Below are 25,223 nucleotides of genomic sequence, written 5' to 3' on the forward strand. Positions count from 1 at the left end.
TTCTGCATAATAAGCCTAGGTCACTATGTTATTACCAGGAACCTTAGCAAATACATAGATAAACAAATGGTCACCACACATAACAATGCCCATTGTAAGCGTAGCATATAAGCCTGGTGCCAGTGGCTCACGCCTGTAATTCTAGCTACTCAGGAAGCTGAGATCTGAGGATCACAGCTCAAAGCCATCCAGGGCATCAAAGTCCATGAGACACTTATCTCCAATTAACCACCAGAAAACCAGAAGTGGTGCTGTAACTCAAGTGGTCCAGTGTTAGCCTTGAGCTTGGGAGCAGCCCAGAGATAGTATCTAGGTCCAGAGTTAAAGCCCCACAACCAGAAAAAAAAAAAGTATAGCATGTAAAATCACAGGTTGCTCTCATCAATAGGTTACTTACCTTGAATCTATTTGACATGCTGCAGGATAAGAGGTGATATAAATTACAGCCTTTATAATGGTAACCTTTATAATACTTGGTCAACAAATCTGAGGCAAAACCCATGCTTCACAGAAAGAGGGCAGAGCTGTCTAAACTGAGCTGAATTCCAATGTTCTTGCTTACACCGACACCAAAGTTGAGTTGAGACATTTTCAGAAAGATGGGGTGTATAGAATTTTGACTACCTCCTTTTCAAAAAGGCTTACCTTCCCATTTCTCTCCACAGCAAATTCAATCAAGCAGAGGAAACCTCGACTGCTGTTGCCCCCTCCTGAGCAAGGCGACTCTTCCTCCCTAACCATCCTCAAAGGAGACAGGCTGTTGCTGGAGTGCTTTGCTGAGGGCCTGTAAGTAGCCAGACCCTGCTGGCACGTGGCTTTGAATCCTGGATTTCCAATGGGCTACATACACATCTTTAAATGTCTTTTTCCAACTGACAAATCCTGTCACTGTATTTCTAGGGGAAGACACTTGTACCCTAACCCCATAGAAATCAGGATAGGACTAACTCAGACTTTTAAATAGCTGCCTCTTGTCTCGCTGCCTCTGTCTTTATTATATGGTGGGTCTTGAACTTGGGGCCTGGGCGCTGTCTCTGAGCTTTTTCTGCTCAAGGCTATCTCACTACCACTTTGAGTCACAGTGCCATTTTTGGTTTTATAGTGATTAATTGAAAGTAAGAGTTTCACAGACTTTCCTGCCCCGGCTGGCTTTGAACTGTGATCCTTACTTAGATTTCAGTCTCCTGAGTAGCTAGGATCACAGATCTGAGCCACCAGAACCCAGCTGGGAGTCTGCTAAATAGACAAGTTGTTTGAAAGGTAAATGTACATAGTCGTTCTCAATGACTAGGTTTAAATGAGATTATGACGGGAAGAAATGAATGTCAATGGTTTGAAAACTCCTATAATAGGCAAAATTTTCTTTCCATCCAGCAAAATTTATTCCCTTCAATGGCCAATACATAGTGAGTAAATATTTAGATATGGGACAGGGTGGCCTCTGTTGAGAAAGTTGGGTTTCTGCTTTATTTTAGTAAAGTTCTGCTTGACTCATGATGGTGACCAGCTGCTCTGATGGTCGCACCACGTGGATTTACACTGGTACAGACTAAGTTCATCATGATCACGGAGCTGGCTGCTTCTCTCAGGCTCCTCATTCACCGGTGGTTCTTTCTCCTTCTATCCCATGCCATTCGTTTTTTGAATGCCATTATTGAGCTTCTGACTGGACTGAGCATTGCATAGGTTGCCTTTACATAAGAGAAACACTGTTATATGCATTTTTGAAATGGAAGTGTTACAAAGAAAGATAGCAAAAGAAGTGAATGTCCCTATCTGTGCATCCCAACACATCGTCCTCAGAATTTTTACCTGATGTGGCTGCATTATCTGCCTAGTTGTTTGACCATCCTCTCTGGTCCTTTGTCAGAGAAAAGGGATACTTTATGAAGCAATATCTAAAAATACTTCAAAATACTTCTTTTCAAACCTCCTTCTCTAGTAACAGAAATAATGATAGCTAAGGCAAAATACGATCCATTCATTCATTCATTTAGTTATGCTAGTACTGAAGCTTGAATTTAGGGTCTTGCAAACCTGCTTGGCTTTTGTACTCAAGGCTGGTGTTCTGCCAGGGGAGCTACACCTTCAGTTCCAGTCCCCCCTCCTTTTTCTTTAACTGATCCTGGGGCTTGAAGTTAGGGCCTTGACACTGTCCCTGTGCCTCTTTTCGTTCAAGGCTAGTGCACTGCCCCTTGAGCCAATGTTCCACTTCCTGCTTTTCCTGAGTAGTTTACTGGAGGTAAGAGTCTCACAGACCTTCCTGCCCATACTGGGTTTAAACCACAGTCTTTAGGTCTCAACCTCCTGAACAGACCAGATTACCATCATGAGGCATCAGTACCCAGCTCATTTTCACCTTTATGACTGGTTAACTGAAGCCATAGTTTCCACTCAGATTTGCTTGCCTGGCTCCAAGTTGCCCTGGAATGAATGGACTCTACTTCCACCAGCCAGCCAATACCTTTTCTTACTCATCTGAGCCACACAGTACAGATCACTTTTCTGTCTGTGTCAACATGGTTCTCAAAGTGAGACAGGAAGAGCTGTCCCCACAGAAAGGTTATCTCACACATGAGAAGATGTGTCGTAATGTGACCTCTGTGGATTCCATATATACAGCCTTCTTCCAGTCACATTTATTCACTACTCACAAGTAGTTATATAGCTTAACAAAAGATCAGAGCACTATTAGGAACTTACCAAGTCAGATACTTGCCCACAACCCTGTGGTAAGGCTAAGAAATCTCAGTGGATAGGTAAAAGCAAGCTAGTAAAGACTCTCTCCTAAGGGTGTATTTATTTATTCATTTATTCATTTATGCTTTCATTAGTTCATTTATCCATTCATTTGTTTCAGACCAACTCCACAGATCGAATGGAATAAACTGGAAGGGGATTTACCAAAAGGAAGAGAAACAAAAGAAAACCATGGCAAGACTTTGAAGATAGAAAATGTCTCCTTTCAAGACAAAGGACTTTATCGCTGTACAGCCAGCAATTTCTTAGGAATAGCGAGTCATATTTTTAATGTCACAGTAGAAGGTATGTTATCCATGATGATTTTTGTTTCTACTTAAAGACTATGATTGCATACATGGCCTTTCATATATATCTATATATATATCTATATGTATATATATATTCAAATAGATCAGTGGTTTTGACTTGGCTAACTTGTAAGCATGGAGTTTTATTAAACTTCAATTAGTCAAGTTTGCACTGTATCTCTGTAAACCATATGAATGGCACAAATGACAAGGAAAAATCGTTTTAAGGATTAAATACACAGGCAGGCAGGCAGACATACAGACTGACAGACAGACAGATACTCTCTCTCTCTGTCTCTCTCTCTCTCTCTGTCTCTCTCTCTCTCTCTCTGTTTCTCTCTCTCTCCTCTCTTTCTCACACACACACACACACACACACACACACACACACACACACACAATATTTCTGAGATTTATTTAGTTGGTCAGCAAAAGTACTCTTTCAGATCACTCAACTGTAAAAATTTGTATTGTGATATGCATGTGATACTGCAGCATATTAACCTATGAAAAGAAAATGTCAGGAGTTGTATGGAATACAATATTACCAGGAGCTTGGAAGAAAATGGATACTTTGCTTCCTAATAATGTCTCAATCCCTCTTTGTCCTTTGTCATGTGATTTCACTTTTCTGTTCCTCATTTTACCCCACGTAAAGGAATGAGGGCTTCAGACATTATTTTGGCTTGATTCTAGCTCCCACATGGTCTAGTCTATATCTTGAGTTTAGATTATATTCAGTATGTAGTTTAGAATAAAAAAATAATAATTGCCTATATGTTATAAACATTCATTTCTTCTTCTAAAATACAAAAATACATCTTTTCTCTATAAATCCAAAGCTTTTTGGTCAACAGAGGTTTTATGGTCTTCTTACCCATGAATAGAAATAGCTAAATAAAGAGGAGATCACTTACAAAAAGAAAAAAATAGAAAAACTCCCAAGCAGTCACACATGTAGTTATGGAGGCTGTGTCTGCAGAAGCAAAGGTTATCTGGCCCTTCTGTGAAATTGATTGATGGAAACTATTTTCTTTGGGGTTGATGGCATTGAAGTCTTCTATGTGTGGTTTACTTGACTGTATTGACCAGAATAATGGAATAATTACTGCGTTTGTACTTCTTTAGTGCTGTGCCCAGGCTTAACTATTGAAAGAAATTGTCTCTCCAGGGTGATCCTTTAGTGAACTAGAGCTCTCAGTCTCTCATTAATATTCCAATAAAGTTCGCCACTTAAAGCTTTAGTTTGAACAAGGAAGACCTAAGTAATGACCTGGTGTTTTAATTAATGGGTGGGGAAAAAAAAGTTGGACACAAATTCCACTCACAAGTAAATGTTAGGGTAATTGATTGGTCATGTCCTTATGTTCCCAAAACTCTCTGCAAGGAACTAAGGTAGAAAAAAAAAAAAAGTAAAAGAAAAAAAGAATGATGTCCTTCATTTAATAAAAAGGAAAAAACCTGTGTAGGGGAAAACTCAATATTGGACATCAACATGCACATCTGGCAACAAGAATGTGTTCCTCTTGCAGTGAATTATTCATAGAGAAATTTAGAGAAGAAGAGTTTATTTTTAATGTCTAGATTTGGTCTTCATTCCACACCTCTGTGTTAATTTGTCTCCCTCATACAACATGGTCCCCCTACCTTTGTCCAGTATACATGCATAGACACATGAAGCCAACATGTCAAATCGTTAGCTTTTCCTGCTCCAAGTTTGCTGACTAGTAGAAATCCTTCCAGATGGCTGGGGCACTGCTCTGGTAGGTTGAATATTTTAACAATCTGCCCACGTTTTTTTGTTGTTGTTGGTTGTTGTTGTTTTTTTTCCGCCGATTAAGGCCGAAGCTCTCAAAAAAATTGCAACGGTTGCAAAACTAAATCAAAGATGTAAAATTAATCATGCAATTTAAATTGTTGGCTCTAGGACTCCAAAAGAATGTACATTCCCTGAGCAAATTGTTCCCTCTCTTCATAAAACAGCTAATAGCACTGTGGAGATATAAATAAGGTTTTTATGAGGAACATTTTAATCATTTCCTCTTAGTGAGGGAATACTAAATGGACCCTCAGTTGTATGCTTTAGATTCTCTTCTCAGGTACAACGTGAAAAGAAAATTATGCTCAACATGTTTTTTTCCCCCTGTTTGAATATAGTAAATATGATATTTATTAATCATCTGGGTGAACGAGTTCATCTTTATTCAATTTTCTACTGTTTTACCAAATCTGCTCCCATTTTTATTGTTATTTATTTTTCACTTGTTTTGGGGCCCAAGTCAAGTAATAAAGGCTAGCCAGGTGGGAGGAGAAAAAGCAATATTTATTGTAAACTTTGAAAATTTGATCCATTCTGAAAACACTCTTTCTGTGAAAGTAAAAGCATGGCTTGTGAGACATTCTATTTGTGCTATTTCTTCCCTGTTGTGAAACTCGGATTCCTGGAGCTTATATTTTAATCTATAATATTCTAAATAGGAAATCAAACTATAATTCCAATCCTATTTTCCATAAAGGCAAAGCCAGTCATGATTCCTAAACTGTATGTAACTATACTTTCTTGGTATATATAACACAAATGCACATAGAATAGAAAGAGAAAGAAGAAAATGAAATTCAGACCATTCTAAATACATTCAGAAACCAACCTATGAGGGCAAGCACATTTCAACTGATTATTTAAAAATAACCTCTTAACAAGGATCTTCTAAACTTTTGACTAATTTAGGACCTGAATTTGAGAAATGAAATAGAAATCTAATGTTAATGATGACATAGCCATAATTGTCAATTGAACTGATATTCTATCAATGGTACTGTTAAGAAAACTGCATTTTCAAATAACAGATTTATTTCTAAAAAGTTGAAATTAGGCCCAGTTTCAGTGGCTTACACCTTTATTCCTAGCTACTCAGGAGGCCGAATTCGGGGAATAACAATTCAAAGCCAGCCCAGGCAGAAAAGTCTGTGAGGCTCTTATCTCCAATTAACCAACAAAAACGTCAGAGTAGACCTGTGATAGGACATTAGCCTTGAGCAAAAAAGCCAAGGGACAGTACCCAGACCCTGAGTTCAAGCCCAAGAACAGGCACATACATACACAATTAAATCCACCCAATGAACCCAATAATTTGGCTTATTGGTATATAGTTAATAGGAATTTGGGATCCACAGTTTTACTAAGAAAATACTTTTCAATAGATGTCAAATTTCCTGTTTGGCTTTGTTTTTGTTCCAATGATAAATATCTCCAGATAGTTTTCATGTGATATTGTTTAGATAGTGATATGTCTATTTTTAGCAATAAAAGATCATTTTGTGATCACTTTGAGATCACAATGAAATGGGTAAAGCTTCAACATAAATAATTATCAGTTACCACATATCTTACCATAATTAATGCAAAAAGGGGATTTTCTGCATTTCCCTTGTATTTTCAATTTTACCCATCTTTTTTTCTCTTTTGTATTTCTTTTTTTTTTTAATGTTAACTTTTTATTGTTGGGGCAATGTATAGAGGGGTTACAGTTACATTCTCCAGGTAGTAGATGCATTACTTCTCACACATTAATACCCTTTCTCATATTTTTGTCCTAATTTCCCTCCCCCCATTCCCTCCCAGTCATCTTGTTTTTTTCACCCTTCCCTTTCATTCTGTCAACTAGATCTTACCATTCACATACTTGCATATGAATAACTTTGGAAAATATTTTGTTCTTGAATTATCACTTGATCCATGCCCATAGTTTGTTTTGCTATACGTTATTTTTCAGATAGGGTCTCATTCTTTTTTTTTTTGCCTCTGGCCATCCTCAAATCAAGATCTTCATATTTAATCTTCTGCCTATTTTTCTGGTGTGGAAAGTGGATTCTCCCTAACTTTTTTGCTAGGGTTAGTCTTACACTTCAATCCTTCTGACCTCTCCTTTCTGAGTAACTGGGATTACAGATGTAAGCCACTGTACCCAGCTTTTGCTATACTTTCTTCAGTGAGGGAGTAGTTAAGTCCCAACAAATATGTGTAATTATGGGATCATGAATCATCAGAACACAATGGTTCCATACTATCTAAGGTGCTCTTTCTTTCCCTGATTGCTTCTTCTCTGGAGTGTCTGGGTGCCACCCACTGATTCTCTCTGTATGTCTGAGTTGTGCCAAGCATAAGAGACACAGGGAAGAGTAGGAGGAACCCTCCCTGGCTCTCCCGGCTCCCTAGTCCAAGCGCTCTCACTATTTATTTTAATATTGAACTGCTGCATATCCAATCTCAGTAGTCAGTAATGAGAATTTCAGCTGGAGAGGAGGCGAGGAGTGAGAGATAACAGGCTTAAAGTCTTTCAGACTGCAGGGTAGAAATCTACCTCCCTCTACTCAGGACCAATTTCTGCAAGAGAAGAGGACTGAGAGGCTGGGATGGGAACATTTAAGCACTGGTGAAATGTATGTAGAAAGACTACAGAGAGGTTTAGCTATCATTTGCAGAGTGTTCAGTGGGTACTGGGGAGTTGGGATTCACAAGCACAAAGCAATCAATAGTTGGTAAACCAAGCTGGCATTGTTTCTTGTTTGAGTCAAAAGGAACAATTCATTGGAAGCTAACCACATAGCTATGAGTCCATACTGCTTCTCTCATAAGCCCTATCCACAGACCCATGATGTGGCTGACACAGGAAATGGAGATGTTTTGGCTTACAGCACTGGAAAAATTAAATGATTCTTCAAAGATCAGTCTAGTGTTGTGAGGATTAGAGTTGGCAATACCTTAAGACGGGCTTCCTCCCTAACAGTGATAGATCTTAATATAGATACCAAGAGATTAAGGAAATTTGTAGCTTAATAATAGAAATGGAGACCCCGATTTCATTACATTGGCTCATTGAAAGGAATATCATCCTTTCATAATCATTACTTTTAGATGCTCTGAAAAACATGGTTTTGTATCATAAGCAGGGAAATGTTCATGCTCCTGGAGCTTTTTTCTCTGACATGTTGAATTTTATTGTTGTATGCATAACAGGACCCAAAACAAAGCCTGCCAACCAAATCTCTTCAACTCCAAAAAGTGATCTTCAGTTAAGCTAACTCACTATTTCCTGATTTTATATATCATGAATAGAACTTTTTAACTTGGAATTTATCAAGTCCTCATTGCAGAAGAAAGGATAAGAACATTTCTCTGGCTCAAACTTGAGAGTAATTTGTATGAATTTGTTTTTTACTTTGTGAATGTATTACTATTTTTCATTTTATCTGTTTTTCCTCCTGGACTTAAAATTTTTTAAAGGTAATTTTTACCATATGCATGTATGTATGTATGCATGTGTCATATACATGTATGTATGTGTATGTGTGTGTATTAAAGAAGTGGGAGATGGAGAAGGAGATGAAGACAGAGAAGAAAAGAAAGAGCGTTTGTGAGAGAAAGACTGTGAGAAACCTTTTTAAGGGATTTTTTTTGCCAGTCCTGGCACTTGAACTCAGGTCCTGGGCATTACCCTTGGGCTTTCTCAAGGCTACCACTTGAGCCACAGCACCACTTCCAGCTTTTTCTATGTATGTGGTACTGAGAAATCAAACCCAGGTCTTCATGTGTGCTAGGTAAACACTCTACCACTAGGCCAAACACCCAGCCCGTAAGAGATTTTTAAAAATAAAAATAAAGGGCTGGGAGCCTGGCCTAGCAGTAGAGTGCCTGCTTAGCCTACATGAAGCTCTCGGGTTGATTCCTCAGTACCACATACTCAAGTGATAGAGTACTAGCCTTTAGAAAGTCCAAGGACAGTGCCCAGGCCCTGGACTGGTAAAAAAATAATTAATTAAAAATAGTATAGAAATACAAGATATCTTGGGGAATAACCAAACAATGATTGATAGGATTTACTACCTGAAGTTGCAAAACAATTTTCCATGAAACTTAACCCTCTACACTATTTACATATTAGCCTATTTTCTTTTTCTTTCTTTCTTTTCTTTTTTTTGCCAGTCTTGGGATTGAATTCAGGATCTGGGCACTGTCTTTCTGCTTTCTGAAGGCTAGATCTCTACCACTTGAGCTACAGTCTCACTTCCAGTCTTTTCTATGCATGTGTTACCAACGAATCAAACTTGGGCTTTGTGCATGCTAGACAAGCACTCTACCAGTAGGTCAAACTCACGGCCCCTACATATTAACCTACTAACTTTCATTATTTCTTATAAATTATTTCATTGCCATAGAAATATCCTTTATAGGACAAGACATGACAGTAATGTCTCAACGAAAGAAAATGATTTCATTTTATTCTGAAACTCTACTTAGAATTATATAGGACATTATATTAGGACATTCAAAAATGCATACAATTTAAATATGTATTTTCCCCATCGTTTGGAGATAGAAAGGTAAAATGTTTTAATTTGTAAGCTCCCTTTGCAGTCTCTATATAAAACAGAAATGCCAGTATTTAGTGAGGAGAATTAGGCAGGAAGATCCTAAGTTCAAAACCACCCAAGGGTGCATTTTTGCAAAGCTATGAAAGGGGTGACATAAATCAAGTTACCTTATGTTTGTGAATTGATTTGTCAAGTTGAAACCCTTCTGTACAACTACTGAACAACAGTAAAGAAAAGAAAAACAAATAAAAATTGGCATTAGGTAAAAAAGAGAAACTGTTGACCATTTTAATTACTTTCTTCCAAAATGTTTCTCAGGTTTTGTTTCTCAGTATAATTTCCTAATCTTCTTCATATCCTCTGCTGTAGGCCAAAAAGCTGTTACCTAGCAAATGAACCATGTGCTTTTCCCTCTTCCGTTTTCTGCTAAGGAGGTTTACTTGTGTAGCTAAATAAAATGGTTTTCTATGACTATTTTTAGTTTGCGGATTTATTATACAGTGGAGTTCAAATTAAACACACAAGATGCCCAGTTTCCTTTGCAGAGCAAGTTCACAGGGAGCTACTATGAAACAGTTTGTGGTGTCTGCCCTCTGCTGCTGTGTAGGAGAAGTGCAGGCCTTATTATTTGTTTTAATCTTTTTTGATCAGCCCTTTCTCTTTGTTTCCAGAGCCTCCATACTGGATAAAGAAACCTGAGAGTGGTGTGTTCAGCACTGGGAGCAGTGGTATCTTGTTGTGTGAAGCTGGGGGATATCCTCGACCCACAATCAAGTGGAGAGTCAATGGCAAACCCCCACACAGTGAGTCCGATCATCACCTGTGATGGAATGTGGAAATCCCTGGTTAGATGGGATTGTGAACAGGTAGACACACTTGGTGTGGGAAAACTGGAACTGGGAAGAGGCTGCAACAACAGCATGGGAGATCAGAAAGTACCTCATTGTGAGCAATTTTGATTGTTTAGAAAAGGAGTGTGCCATTTTATGGATGATCTGTAAATAATGTATATGTAGATAACATTATTTGATGCATCTGTAAAAACAAAGTTTATAAAAACCCAACTGAATGAGAAAGAGGATGGACTCAAGAAGGAAAAACAGTTATTGTTCCTTTCCTTGAAATGAAAGACAATTTCTGAGAGGCTAGGAGCACAATTAGAAGGTTAGGATCTCTTCTACGTCCCAGTGTCAGAGACATTTGAGTCTTTGCTGGCTATGTGACCTCGTACTTGCCTCCATGATTTTCAGGGACAAAAGAAGGCACCATGTTCCTGAATCCAGGCCTCTTCTTCGATATCCCATATCAAAATGTCCTTGTCCAATGAGCTCTGAGACCTGAACAGACAGGCGTGGCGTAGAAAGGCTAAAATGGACCAGAACAGAAGGCCTGTCTTCTCCCTGTACCATGCTGTGGCATAGAACTCTAAGTCCACAACATCAATTCCAGCCCAGATTTCAGGTCACTTTGAATATAATTTGTCTAGACAGGAAGACAGGAATATAGTTTATGCCTCAGCTCAATGAAGGACAATTTCCAGTATTAGGTATATTATATGACTCCCATTTATTCTTGCACTTTAGATCTGCACATATCTGGGAGACCTCTCCATGAGCCCTGAATGGGGTTCTGCCTAAGCTGTGTAAACCTCCTAGCTAGCTTTGAATTTGTTTATTGAATAACCCCTCCCCCAAGCTTATACTTTTTCGACTGCAAAATAAAGAAAGTAGTAGTTTGTGTGGGCTAAATGAGATAAGTATAGCCAAGGGTGCAGGATAGTGATTCCAATGTAGAACATCTGTGGGTTATCAACTCTGGAGTCAGATGGCTCTGTGTGTGTGTGTGTGTGTGTGTGTGTGTGTGTGTGTGTGTGTGTGTGCTTACCAGCCCTGCCATTTTCTAGCCATGTGGTTGTGGTTGGTACTGACCCTCCACAAACTTGTTTCTTCCCACAGTAACAAGAGAGGAACACGGCATTGATTACTGGACACTCAGAATGCTGTGTCCATTCCAAGCTGCTCAGAAGGCCAGGAAGGAAGGAAGGGGGTAGCTCTATCGAGCTTAGCAGTAGGAGTGTGAATAGCCAAGCCAACATCAACTCAGAGATACGGTGTTTATCAAGTGTTCTGCCTCTGCAAGAACTCAAAAGAGCTGTCCATCATACTAATACTCAAAGGACAGTTGATACAAAGCTTTCTACAATGAATTACCCCAAACTCATTAGTTTTAAATGGGGAAAATTTATGATTGCATATTTTTAGATTAAAACTCTAACATGAATCTTACTGAGCAAAAATGAAGATGCTAACACAACTGAGTTCTTTCCTGGATGCATAAGGAGAGAATTCTAGGCTTTTTCCATCTATGGGTTGCTCCAATTCCTTATCTCATGACTCCTTCACCATCCCCCTAAGCTCATGATCAAAACTAGCTCATGATCATGACATCTCTCTGAGCATTTCGTTCTATAGTTCCTGTCTCCTTCTGGCTTCATGCAAGAAAGCTCTTCTGATTTTGTAAATATATAATTTATTATTGTTATTATTATTATTATTTTGTTTCTGTGGTACTGAGAAATCAAACTCAGAGTTTCATACATGCTAGGCAAGCAATCTGCCATTAAGCCACCTTCCCCAGGCCCAACTCTTCTGTTCATTTTTTTTAAGACACAGTACAATTACATGGAGTCTACCTGGTTCATCTGGAATAATTTTTCTATAGAAAGCCTTTCACCTGACTAACAGTTGCAACATTCCTTTTCCTACCTGAGATAACATCCTCATAAATTCTGAGGCTGAGGGCATTGATCTATTTCAGGGACTATTTTTTCTTCCTCTGTACATGAGTCTCTTATGAATAACATGCCAGCGACTGGGATTGTTTTGCGACCCCGCCAAATGTATACTGACAACATGTTCTGTGACAGATGATATTCCAGAGCTGTCGAGTCACTATATAAACACATGGATAAGACACAAGATGCTTAGTGGAAAAAAAAACTTGTACTCATTTATGACTCCTAGGAAGAAACAATGTATAAGGAAAACTTTCTCTTTTAATATTGGAAATTTAATGTTTTCAATAACCCAAAAACGAATATAATCATTATTGTTGAAGAAAAGTAGAGAACAATGTCTTTGTTAAATAGGAAGTTGGAGGTCAATTGAGAAAGCAAGAGCCACTGGCGATGGTCGAATAGAGTCATGAAATTTGTCTAGTTCTAAACTAGACTTGATTCAGAAAAGTAGGAGAGGGTCCTTCTGTTCACAGGAAGATTTACATAGCAAATCAGCTGACATCTGACTGGGTGTGAAGATCTAAAGTCACAGCTATTCCACAATGAACATCTAGGTGAATGACTGGTTTAGAATATGAATTCTGCGGGACACACTGACAAAATGGTATCTCAATGTTTTCTGTCTTGTTCTTCATCAAGTGCCAACCACGCTTCCATCTTTTGCAGATCATCCATTTGCTGGTGATGTTGTACTCCCCAACGAAATCAGTTTTACCAACCTCCACCCAAATCACACTGCGGTGTACCAGTGTGAGGCTTCCAACGTGCATGGCACCATCCTCACCAATGCCAACATTGACGTTGTGGGTGAGTGGCTCAAGAGCAGATCTGCCCTGCTCTGGCCTTTTCTCCCTTCATTAATGGATGACCATTATTTACCTATAAGTGTTTGTACAAAAGGGTATCAATTCAACAGGTCCATTCATGAGCACCGGGCACCGGGCCTCTTGATACATGTCACCCATCCATGATTACTGGCCCGCCTCATCCCCAATCTATTTCTACCCCACCCATCCACTGAAGTTACTTTAAACCGATCTTTTCTGAGGGAAAGTGAATCAAGGTTAAAGTTACACAAGTACCAACGTAATCATTTTATTTATTTTTTTGCCAGTCCTGGTCTTAAGCTCAGGGCCTGAGCACTGTCCTTGGACTTTCTCAAGGCTAGAGCTCTAACACTTGACCCTCTGCCGGGGCCAACCGGCAGCAAACCAGGGTTCGCAGATTGGGGTTCCTGAAATTGGGGGCAAGGACTAGCAAGAAATAGAAGAGAGACAGACACACCGGGTCCGGGATGTCCGCAGTCCAGGTAAAGACTGCCAAGACTGCTGCATTTATTTTCCACTCCCGCTTCTTCCCTCCTCCAGACCCAGGGAACCTCCAGGTGTTACATTCATATGATAATTCTCAGGTCATTTACATAGAATAGGGCCAGAAAGCAATAAGACAATAAAGCCATCGTCTGATGCAAGTCAAGGTACAGTTTGATTCCACTCTGGCTCCCAACATATCCCCCGTTTTTTATTTTAAAAGAAACACAAGTGCAATTTTTACTCTTTTCTATACCCCTAATTTATCCTGTCACATTTTCCAAAAATGACTTTGGTCCCTTGGTCTAACGGGGATTGATGGGCGGAGATTCAACTTCTGTGACTTCTTCAAGCTGACTCAGGGGTGTTGTCTCTGTGCTTGACCAGGGACCTTAAGAAGCCTAGCCTGTTTTATCAAGGGGTTGCAAGGATTAGATATTAGGAACAATAATTTACTCCAAACTAGAGATCATATTTGACATTTAACAACTGCACAAACCATCTTTGGCTACAATAGTGTAGCTTACACAGCACCCATTTGCAAAGGTTTTTTCTTGATTGTCTGGGGAACTAAATTTCTGCAACCTTAACAATGCTTCAGTTGTCAGATCTAAACAGATTAATACAGACACAAGCCTCAGATCCACAAACTTTTCCTGAATTTGTGGCTGGTGTCAAAAATAAAAAATAAAAATTTCGCTCAATTAGGATTTTAAACTACCCACTATCACAGAAGATTGACAAGTTCCTGCCCAGTTACGAAAGGCACGGGCTTACAAACTATTCTATGACCTCCCGGCTCTGATTAATTTGATTGGCCAAGCACAAGTGACTAAGATCTGACACCATCTCTGCCATCCAAGCAGAGGCTTTCGTGTCCCAGTAGTGTCTCTCCACACAGGGATAAACATGCCATTGGCATTTCACTTTGTTGGTTGCTGTACTTGAACTCGGGGCCTGGGCACTGTCTCTCAGCTCTCCAGCTCAAGGCTAGCACCCTACCACTATGAGTACCGAGCTTGGTGCTTGAGTGCTCCCCCCCAGCTTTTCAGCTCAGAGCTAGCACTCTGCCACTTCAAGCTCCAAAGCAACTCTGTCCCAGCATCCTGCTGGCAGATTAGACACCACAGTCTCACAGGGACTTTGCTTTGCCCGGGCAGGCTCAAAGCTGAGGCTTTCAGATCAATGAGTCCTACAAAAGGCCACGTTACTCCAATTAAAGCAACAAGGTGGTCAACACAGAAATAGTCTCTAAGCATGAGCTTACCTAGAACCTGGTAAAAGCCAAAGTTACATCTGAATAAGGATTGCTGTCCTTCTCCATGGGCTAGCTGGAACTTGCTATAAGGTAACTTACAAGAGCAAGCTGAAATAGCAATTAAGCAATTACTTTGGTAGTCCTAATTTTCCTTTTTTCTCTTTCTTTAAACATTTAAGACAACTTCACTTTCAAATATTGTTTAGAAACCCATTTCCAATGTTCTTAATAACTTTTACTGATACTGGCTTAAACAATTAACACCTTAGCCTTTATTTGCAATTGAAAAACCTTTAAGGGCACAAAGAACTCCTTCTGCCTTCAGGCCCCCTAAGGCCCAAGGCACTCCTCTTGCCTTTTAGAAAAAAGGGCTCTTTTGCAGTTTAGATTACTGTCTAGAACTCCAACAACAGTTTAAACTCAAATAACAGTTTTTCCCTAATTCAAGAACTATAGACATCAGTGCACCAAAAGTCTAAGTCTGGACTTAGTTTCCTCTCGTTTTTAAAATACACCCAATAGCATGGAGATAAACCTTTAAACATTCCTTTAAAATACTAATCACATTATCCACATTTTACCATCAGATTTCTAGTGTCAGTTTGCAAGAAAGGACAGGCAAAGTTTCTGACGTTAATGAACAATTTTACATTTAAATCTCTAATACATGTTTCCAAACTTTAACTTAAAGTAATAAATCCCGAATTCCCTAACACCTCTGTGCTGAACAGGATACAATGTTTACAATGTAAACAGCTGTATGTCCTGCAATAAAATGCAGATTTCAGAATCTAGAAAAATATTTACCAGTTTTTCTTTAAGACAACACAATAATTCTTTGAGACATTGTAAAACATTCAAACCTAATATTTTTGTTGAAGTTTTAAGCTTAGATTTACCCAATTGTCTTTGTGTTTAAGTATAAATTTATCCATTGTTTTATACAGCATGCTGACAATTTAACCTTGAACATGTTCACTTACTCATTCACACACATTCATACTCAAAGATCATAAAGCGCGCAAAATTAATATCAGCCGGAAGTTTGTGTCAAGAGAGTTTTGCCAATTTTACTCTTACAGGTGAGAACCAGGTTCAAAACAAAACTTTTTGCAAGGCAACTTGGCTGGAATTTATTTTTCCAGGGCTTGTTACAACTGCAGACATGGGGGAGCGGCCATGCTAGGCCCAGAAATGTTCAAATAAATAACAAGAATGTGTGCTTGAGTACGCACAGAAAAACCATAAGGATCCATACTTAGAAATGGTACCAATTTTAAAGACAAAACTGGACAAGGAAAAATATGTAACACGAACAGGACAGAGAAACGGAGACTTTTAAATAATCAGACATTGACATATAACAAGAAAATTGGACTCAATCAGATACACTTAACACAAAAAAAAACATGAGCTCAAATGAATGTTTTCACCAAACAGTTATTTTTAGATTTAGACATGTCTTGCTGGTGGGACTCTCAGGTATGCCTTGTTATCGACAAGAAACTCAGAAGGGGAGGGGGGGTCAAGGCGTCCCTTGACCACCCAGGCCTCTGTTTTAGGCCCACAGTGCACCTTTTCAAACAAACAAACAAAAATAAAATAAAATAAAATAAAATAAAACGCAGACATACAAGGGGGTCGGCCGACTTCTACTTACCTCTGGAGGCCTTTGCTTTTCACCTGGGCATCTTTTACAAAAAAGGTTATTAAGAAGAGGGCTGGTAAAGACAAAATAATGTCACATATTAAATTGTGTAGAGTCAATGAATATGTTAAAAGGTCCCTACATAATAGTAAAAGGAGGAGAAACACAGCTCATATGAATGTGTGGAACAAGTGGATTAGTAGCAGTCCCGATTGACATGCACAAATAACTCAGGTCCTTCCCACGTCGCAGGATGCACCACTGGAGGGTTGGGGGTGTAGGCCCAGTGAGTCGCTGCTTGGATGGCCACTGTCACTCTCCACGATCCGAACGCAGCGTTCAGGCAGCCAGCGGGCGTCATTTTCTCCTTGTGAAAAAACACATACATGCCCTCGACCCCAGATTAGAACAGGATCGGGTCCATGCCAAGCACCAGTTAGGGGATCCTTCCACTTTACTAAGGCAAAAGCACGCTGTTCTCTTTTATCCCAGAATCGCTGAGCAGCAGATAAATTATTTGAATCCAAATTCAAAAAATTTAAAACAAATAAGGCATGATTAAGTATATTCACAGGGGTAGCGGGATATGACTCTCCTTTCTGTATTTTAGCAATTTGATGTTTTAATAATCCATTAGCTCTCTCCACGATGCCTTGACCTTGAGGATTGTAAGGAATGCCTGTAATATGAGTGATATTATAGGAATGGCAGAAGGATTGAAATGCTCGGCTTGCATAGCCAGGGCCATTATCTGTTTTTATTTGCGAGGGAATCCCCATCTCAGCAAAGCATCGAATGCAGTGAGAAATACAATGTTTAGTGGCTTCCCCAGCAAGGGGGGTGGCCAAGATAAAATTAGAATAAGTATCTACAGTAACATGAACATATTTTAATCGGCCAAATGATGGAACATGTGTGACATCCATCTGCCAAATGTGATTAGAAAGCAGTCCTCGTGGATTTATACCTAAATGGGGGGCTGGTGAAAAAGGGACATAGTTGGAGCAAGTCTTAACTATTTGTCGTGCTGCTTCTCTAGATAATTTAAACTGTCGGCGCAAGGCTCGACTGTTTTGATGATGGATGGCATGTGACTGCTTAGCAAGTTCAACCTGAGTTAAGGAAACTCTGGTGGCAGAGTCAGTAACCGCATTGCCCTCACTTAAAGGGCCAGGAAGATTAGTGTGAGCTCGAACAAAGCCAAAAAAACAGGGGAGGTTGCGAGAACAAAGCAAAGTTTGTACTTGGCGAAATTGAGTCTGGATATTGGAGTTAGTAGTTCCAATAAAGGGAACAGTTTCTATGACTTGAAGAGCACGAATTACATATTGACTGTCTAAGTATAAGTTAAAGGGCTCGTCTTGTAACAGGACGAGTGCTTGTAAAACAGCCTCTAATTCCACCTCTTGGGCGGAGGAAAAACCTGTAACCCAAGATTGAGTTTTCCCATTAATGGTCAAAGCAGCCATTCCATTTGAGGATCCATCTGTAAATACCAAAGCGGCAGAAGATAAAGGCGAGGCCTGTACTACGGAAGGAAATAGAAACGTATGACACGCAGCAAATTGGAGAAGTTTGTTAGACGAGTAGTGATGCAAAATTTTCCCCGTATAATTGGCCCAAGCAATGGCCCAAGAATCGCAATGGGCGAATAGCCAATCTTGTTGTTGTAGATTATATGGGACACAGATAAAATGAGGTTCCTGACCTAAATATTTACAGGAATCCACTCGGCACATATGTATCAGATTAGCTACCAATTTGTAGTAGGGGGTCAGCACTTTGCCGGGTGTTGATGGTAGATAAAGCCATAAAAGTGGGCCATCCTGCCACAATACAGCAGTTGGGGAGTGAGAAGTAGCTAAAATGTAAACTCCCCATGGTTTAGAATAGTCACAATAGGTCACTTGTTGCTGGGAAATTGCCTTTTCTACAATTTGGATGGCCCTCCTGGCGTCAGGATTTAATTCACGCAAGGATGTAGGGTTGGTATCTCCTTTTAAGAGATCAAAGAGGGGTTTTAACTCTCCTGTGGAGAGCTTTAGATAAGGCCGAAGCCAATTTATATCTCCTAAGAATTTCTGAAAATCATGAAGAGTTCTTAAGTGTGAAGTTTTTAATTGTATTTTTTGGCTTTTAAAATAGTGTGGGCCTAATATATGGCCTAGATATGTAAAAGGGGGGTGTTCCTGAACCTTTTCAGCTGCTATTATAAGGCCAAAGAGGCTCAGATCTTGCTTTAGTTGTCCAAAGGCTTGTCGTACGACGATAGGGTCAGAACAAGCCAACAAGATGTCATCCATATAATGAACAATATAAACAGAAGAAAATTTTTCACGAGTGGAAGAAATGGCTCTAGCTACAAAACTTTGACATAAAGTTGGGCTATTTGCCATGCCCTGTGGAAGCACAAGCTAGTGATATCGCTTCATGGGTTCTTTAAAATTAACAGAGGGGACGCTGAAGGCAAAGCGCTTACAGTCTTGAGGCGCCAGGGGTATAGTATAGAAACAATCCTTCAAATCTATAATAATCTTATAAGTATCCTTTGGGATTGCCATGGGTGAAGGCAAGCCAGGCTGTAGGGCTCCCATCAGTTCCATGGTGGCGTTCACTTTTCTCAAATCCTGTAACAGCCTCCATTTACCTGACTTTTTCTTTATAACAAAAATTGGAGAATTCCATGGAGAGTTAGAAGGGGCCACATGTCCCAAGTCCAGCTGTTCCTGTACCAGCTGCTGAACTGCAATGATCTTTTCTAGAGAAAGAGGCCACTGTTCGACCCATACCGGTTCTTCAGAGAGCCAATTTATGGGATCAGCATGAGGGGCAGGACAAACTACAGCCCCCGTTAAAGAATACCCTAATCCTTGTCTCGTAGCGTGAGACTGGGGTTGGAGTGGCTCTAGCTCCCCCTGTGCTACTCGGCCTAGTCCCCTAAAGGGGAGGAGGCCTTGATCAAGTAACTGCTTAGTGACCGCAGCACTAGGACTAAACATATACACTCCCATTTTTTCCATGATATCACGACCCCATAAATTAATTGGCAGATGATCCAAGACAAATGGCTGAAAATGACCAGAGTGCCCTTCCTCATCTCTCCAAACAAGGATCACACTTGTCTGCTGTGGGTCAGTTGCTTGCCCAACCCCCTGTAGGGAAGTCATAGAGGTTGTCAGGGGCCATTGGGCTGGCCAATGTTTTTTAGATATCACAGACACATCTGCTCCAGTGTCTAATATTCCTTTAAAGGGCTTTTCTTGTATAAATATAGTCATCTCAGGCCTCTCTTGTTTTATGCTTTGTACCCAATAGATATCAGAAGATCTAAATCCTCTCTGTCCACATGGGGAATTAGCAGTCTCCCCGGGAGGTAAAGGCACAAGTATTAGTTGTGCTAATTTTTGACCGGCTGGGATCGATACCACGTGTTTCAGGGCAGAGGCCATAACTTTGATTTCTCCAGTAAAATCCTGGTCAATTTTGCCAGGTGTAATCTGTATCCCTTTAAGGGCTGAGCTACTTCGCCCTAACAGCAATCCAGCCACTCCCGGGGGAAGGGGGCCGAAGACCCACGTGGGGAGAGCTTGTGTCCCCATCTCTGGGGTCAATACTGAGCAGGTGGAGGAACAGAGGTCCAATCCTGCACTGCCTGGGGTGGCACGGAGGAGGCTGGAGACTGATCTTGGGGGGTTGTTAGAAGATGCACTTGTGGCCGAGAAGAGGGAGGGACTGCCCCATGGTTTTGCGGGGCCAGGGGCTGGCCCCTTCTCCAGTTTCCCAAAAACGGGCGGCCATTGCAATTTGTTGCTGACTTGCAATCTTTAGCCCAGTGCTTCCCTTTACCACAGCATGGACATGTGCCAGGTGATTTTTCTCTCTTTTGCCTGGCCTGGCGTGGGCATTGCGTCATCCAATGTCCTATTTGTCCACAAGAAAAGCAACGCCCTGGGGGTCTAGCATCCCGAGAATGCCGCTGACCTCTATATTTTAAAAACTCAGTAACAGTCTTTCCTTGAGGAGTGGCGGCTAAAGTAAGGCCTTGTACATGGGAGGGTCCAATATCAGCACACAGTGAAATAAAGTCCGTGATTCCTCCCTTATTCCTATGGGGTCTGATAGCCGCCTGACAGGCGGCATTGGCATTTTCATAGGCTATGTGTCTAACTATAATCTTCCTTGCATTCTCATCTTGTACTAGGCGGTCTGCAGTCTCCATTAATCGAGACAAAAATTCTAGATAAGGTTCATTCGGTCCCTGTTTAACTTCTACTAGATTTTTTGTACGATTGGAATTGCGTAACCTTTTCCAAGCCTCTCTCGCCGCAGCATTTATTTGTAAATAGGCCTCCTTTGCATAACCCAATTGATCTTCGGTGTTTTTATAGGTTCCCTCTCCTAACAACTGATCAACAGTGTAAGGCAGGTTCTTAGACCTATTTGTTTCAATTTTAGCCCGACACTGTGCAGTGAACTCTGTCTCCCATAATAAGTACTCTCCTGCACTAAGGCATGCTCTGGCAAGCCACTTCCAGTCATTTGGGCATACAATACCAGCACACGCGGCCTCCAATATTACTTGAGTAAAAGGGGCAGTTGGCCCATATTGGGAGCAGGCATTCTTTAAATCCTGTAATAGTTTAACAGGAACAGGTTGATGGTATACTTGTTCATCATGATCAACTAAACTAGGGAAGCATCGAGGCCCTGAAATATCTTCCCTCTCTCTAGCAGCCTGAGTCAGGTTTAATTGCGATGCACTGTGCCTGGTTGTAGTGCCTGTTAAAAGGGACTTGTTGCTAGGGCCTTTAGGCTTGCCTAAAGGTTGAAAAAGGGATTGAGGCCGTAAGGCTGCAGCCGGAGGCGGTGGGTGTGAGGGGTAAGGTTTAGAATCAGACACCATAGTGGCCTGAGGGTCATATTTCTTTCCTAATTCTGGGGGGGCTCTCTGCTCCATCCCCATTTTCGATAGAAAATGTAGCATTTCTTCTAACTTCTTCTCTATCGTAGCCACCCGGCCCTCCATTGACTCATCATAACTTTCCTCCTTGATATTCAAACCTGAAATCTGATACTCAATATCTACTGGTTGTTGTTCCCTTTCCAAGATCTCACTTAGACTCTCTTGGGCTGTGGCATATGGCTCAGCCTCAGGTTTTTCAGAAGGGTCCTTTAACTCATAAAGTTCCCTTAATTCAAGATTAATTTCAGCATTTTCATGTAGAGGATCTATGCATTCACTTACTATATTCCATACATCAAGAGCCTCTACTGGGGTCTTTTCGGGGCCATACACATTATAATATTCTTGAATTCTTTTTCCCATCTGCTGCCAGGTTTTTTTGAATTCCTCCTCTATAAACCTCGGGCATGCCTCCTCGACAAATTGTAGGAAGCCCCGAAGCACCCCTTTTTCCACCCATGTTCCATGGGCTTCAAGTAGGCCTGTTAAGATCGGTACATATGACCTATGGCTATTAACTTGACCCATAATTTTTACTCCTGACTATACACTCTCTTAATAGTCCTATGATGTGTTACTCACCACAGGGAGGGGTCCTTCACCTTCATCCCAGATTTTCAGGGTCCCTGTTCAGGCGCCAGATGCCGAGGCCAACCGGCAGCAAACCAGGGTTCGCAGATTGGGGTTCCTGAAATTGGGGGCAAGGACTAGCAAGAAATAGAAGAGAGACAGACACACCGGGTCCGGGATGTCCGCAGTCCAGGTAAAGACTGCCAAGACTGCTGCGTTTATTTTCCACTCCCGCTTCTTCCCTCCTCCAGACCCAGGGAACCTCCAGGTGTTACATTCATATGGTAATTCTCAGGTCATTTACATAGAATAGGGCCAGAAAGCAATAAGACAATAAAGCCATCGTCTGATGCAAGTCAAGGTACAGTTTGATTCCACTCTGGCTCCCAACAACCCTCAGCACTATTTTTGGCTTTTTTCTATGTATGTGGTACAAAGGAATTGAGTACAGGTCTTCATGGCTGCTAGGCCAAACTCCCAGCCCCTAATTCTTTATTGTTTTTATTTTATTTTTTTGCTAGTCCTGGGCTTGAGCTCAGGGCCTTCAGGGCCTGAGCACTATCCTTGGACTTTGTCAAGGCTAGAGCTCTACCACTTGAGCCTCCAGCTTTTTTCTAAGTATGTGGTACTGAGGAATTGAACCCGGGTATTTGTGCATGCGAGGCAAGCACTCTACCACTAGGCCAAACTCTCAGCCCCTAATTCTTTATTTTTATGTGCTATCTTTATTGTAAAGGTGATATACAGAGGGGTTGCAGTTACCTAAGTCAGGGCATGAGTATAGTTCTTTTTGAACAGTGTCACCTTTTCCTCCCTACCTCTCTCCCCCACCCCAACTTGTATAGCTCATTTCCAGGATAGTATTCAGGGAGTATCCCTGTTGAATTACTTTCGTCCTTTGTCCCACCATTTCTGTGTTTCCCTTTCCCTTCTCCAAATCATTCTTGTCACACAAAACACAAGTAGAAAATAAAATCCTTTACCCTATCTATGGGCATTAGATTTCATACCAAAATGACACTTTCAAAACATACTGAATTGGAAAATTTTTCCTATTCAAGGTTCTGGCCTGTAACGGTCTCCTGCCTTCCACTGTCATAAATATAGTTTGAAGATAATAAAGTATGATCTGCATGAAGGACTTGTATGTAAACTATATCCTTGTCCTTTTCAAATAGATGTCCTTCCACTGATACAAACTAAAGATGAAGAGAATTACGCCACTGTGGCTGGCTACAGTGCCTTCTTACACTGCGAATTCTTTGCCTCTCCCGAGGCAGTCGTGACCTGGTAAGCTAGCATGATGACTTCTTCCCAGAGGGATTTGGGGATTTTGTCATATTTCCTTCTCCATGCTCTGCTCGGGCTGAACTGTGCCCCGTTGCTGCATGGAGTCCATGTCTGTGGGTTGTGAAGGAGCACATTTGATTAGCTAAAGCCACTAATCATCCTGTGGGGGGAAGAGACAGGGAGACATTTGTGTCCATGAAGAAAATACAGAGGAATCCCAAGACCATGATAAATACAGAATTGTTTATTTACTAGGAGCAGAGACCATTATAAAGATTGGATGTTTATTCATTCTGAGCAGATATAGCACCACCTATTAGTGTTGGCATTCCAGGATGACTTTAACAAACAATCTTCAGTTAACTCAGTTAACACATACTGCTAGGCATCGGTGGCTCAGGCCTATAATTCTAGCTAATCAGGACACTGAGATCTGAAGATCACAGTTCCAAGCCAGCCCGGGCAGGAAAGTCTATGAGTCTTGTCATCAATAAACTACTCTGAAAAAGCTGGAAGTGGCACTATGATTCAAGTGGTAGAGTGCTAACCTTGAGCACAAAGAAGCTCAGGAACAGTGCCAAGGCCCAGGAGTCAAACCTGACAAAGCAAAAACAAAAACAAAAACACTCCCTCCCATATATTTACACCCTAATAGATAGTTACATAATTCATATATGGTTATATAAATATCATTATATAGTCATTAACTATTTAATTATAGAATGAATTGTAATTAATTGTGCCATTAATCCCATAATTAAATTAAAAATTCAGTCAATATACGCTTAAACATTACCGGCATTCATGTAATAAATGCCATAAAATGCATTGTCATGTGGAGCTACCAGGTTACTTTACTGAAAACATCTGGCTAGTATATTGTTAAAAATTTGACCATTACTCTGCATGGCCTCAGACAGAGAGACAGATGTGAGCCTGTTATTCAAGTATTCTCAGATGTTGTCTATAATTACAATGGCATGATTTTTACATACCATAATTCGTGGCATTGTTTCCTTCACTTTTGAGAATGATATGCTGAGATATCTTTCTCTTAGTCAATGAACTGTTTGGCTCCCTCTTAAATACTGTACCTGAGGCAAGCCCCTCCTTCACCTCCTCCTCATCCCGCCTTAAATTCCCCCCAAATCCCCACCACCAGCACACATACTTGAAAGCAGTCACTTGTTATAAAACTACAGCGGATAAATCACACTGTGACTGGAAAATGGATGGAGGTAGGAGAAAATGAGTCTGAGGTTGATGCAGTGTGTTTAATGTGTGCCCTCAGAATGGCCAAGCTTTCCTGGCTTCTAATATTTTTGAATGACCAGTGTTCTCCCAGGACGGTGGGAGGTGCAGAAGGTTCATTATCTCTTTCAATTACTAGCTCTCCCATAGAGTACCCGGGAGCAATCATTAACTAAACAGTTCCCTATCAATAAGCCAGAAAATATTTATTAATCTCTGAGGATAGATGCAAAACAGGGTTGATAACTATGAGGAAGAACCTCCAAGCTGGTCTTGGCCCTGTAGGCTATCCAGACACCAGGAACACTTGTAAATCCCAGTGAACTGCGTTGCTAAGTGCCAGCCAGAGAGATGATGACATGAATGAGCAGAGAGATGAGATTTTACCATTCCATCACATCCCCAGTTAACTGATGCTGTGTGTTTTTCTACAGGCAGACAGTGGATGCAGCTAAACCCCTTGAAGGCCGAAGATACCATGTGTATAAAAATGGCACCTTGCAGATCAGAAAGGCCACGGAAGAAGATGCCGGGTCTTACTCTTGTTGGGTAGAAAATGCTATTGGAAAAACTGCAGTCACAGCCAGTCTGGATATCAGAAGTATTTCTACTTCATTTTTTTAACTTTGCATGATTTCTCATACGGGTTCTGTAGATTTTCATCTCCTCCATTGAAGCAGTACAATTTCAATCCAAGCGCCTGTTATATAGGTG

The 25,223-nt window shown here is 40.7% G+C and overlaps 1 protein-coding gene across 4 annotated transcripts in view; it reads left to right on the forward strand.

Moving 5' to 3' along the window:
• Positions 1–25,223, forward strand: part of Chl1 (cell adhesion molecule L1 like) — a 172,466-nt gene that overhangs the window by 122,721 nt on the left and 24,522 nt on the right. For all 4 annotated transcript variants that reach the window (XM_090324171.1, XM_090324163.1, XM_090324145.1 and 1 more), the window contains 6 exons: positions 666–786; positions 2,861–3,045; positions 10,094–10,225; positions 12,886–13,026; positions 23,147–23,258; positions 24,944–25,110. In XM_090324171.1, the coding sequence (XP_090180297.1) occupies positions 666–786; positions 2,861–3,045; positions 10,094–10,225; positions 12,886–13,026; positions 23,147–23,258; positions 24,944–25,110 (858 nt within the window). The remainder of the gene's footprint in view (positions 1–665; positions 787–2,860; positions 3,046–10,093; positions 10,226–12,885; positions 13,027–23,146; positions 23,259–24,943; positions 25,111–25,223) is intronic.

Source organism: Megascapheus bottae, chromosome 2, assembly GCF_031878675.1.
Source record: "Megascapheus bottae isolate mThoBot1 chromosome 2, mThoBot2.hap1, whole genome shotgun sequence".
NCBI classification, from domain to species: domain Eukaryota; kingdom Metazoa; phylum Chordata; class Mammalia; order Rodentia; family Geomyidae; genus Megascapheus; species Megascapheus bottae.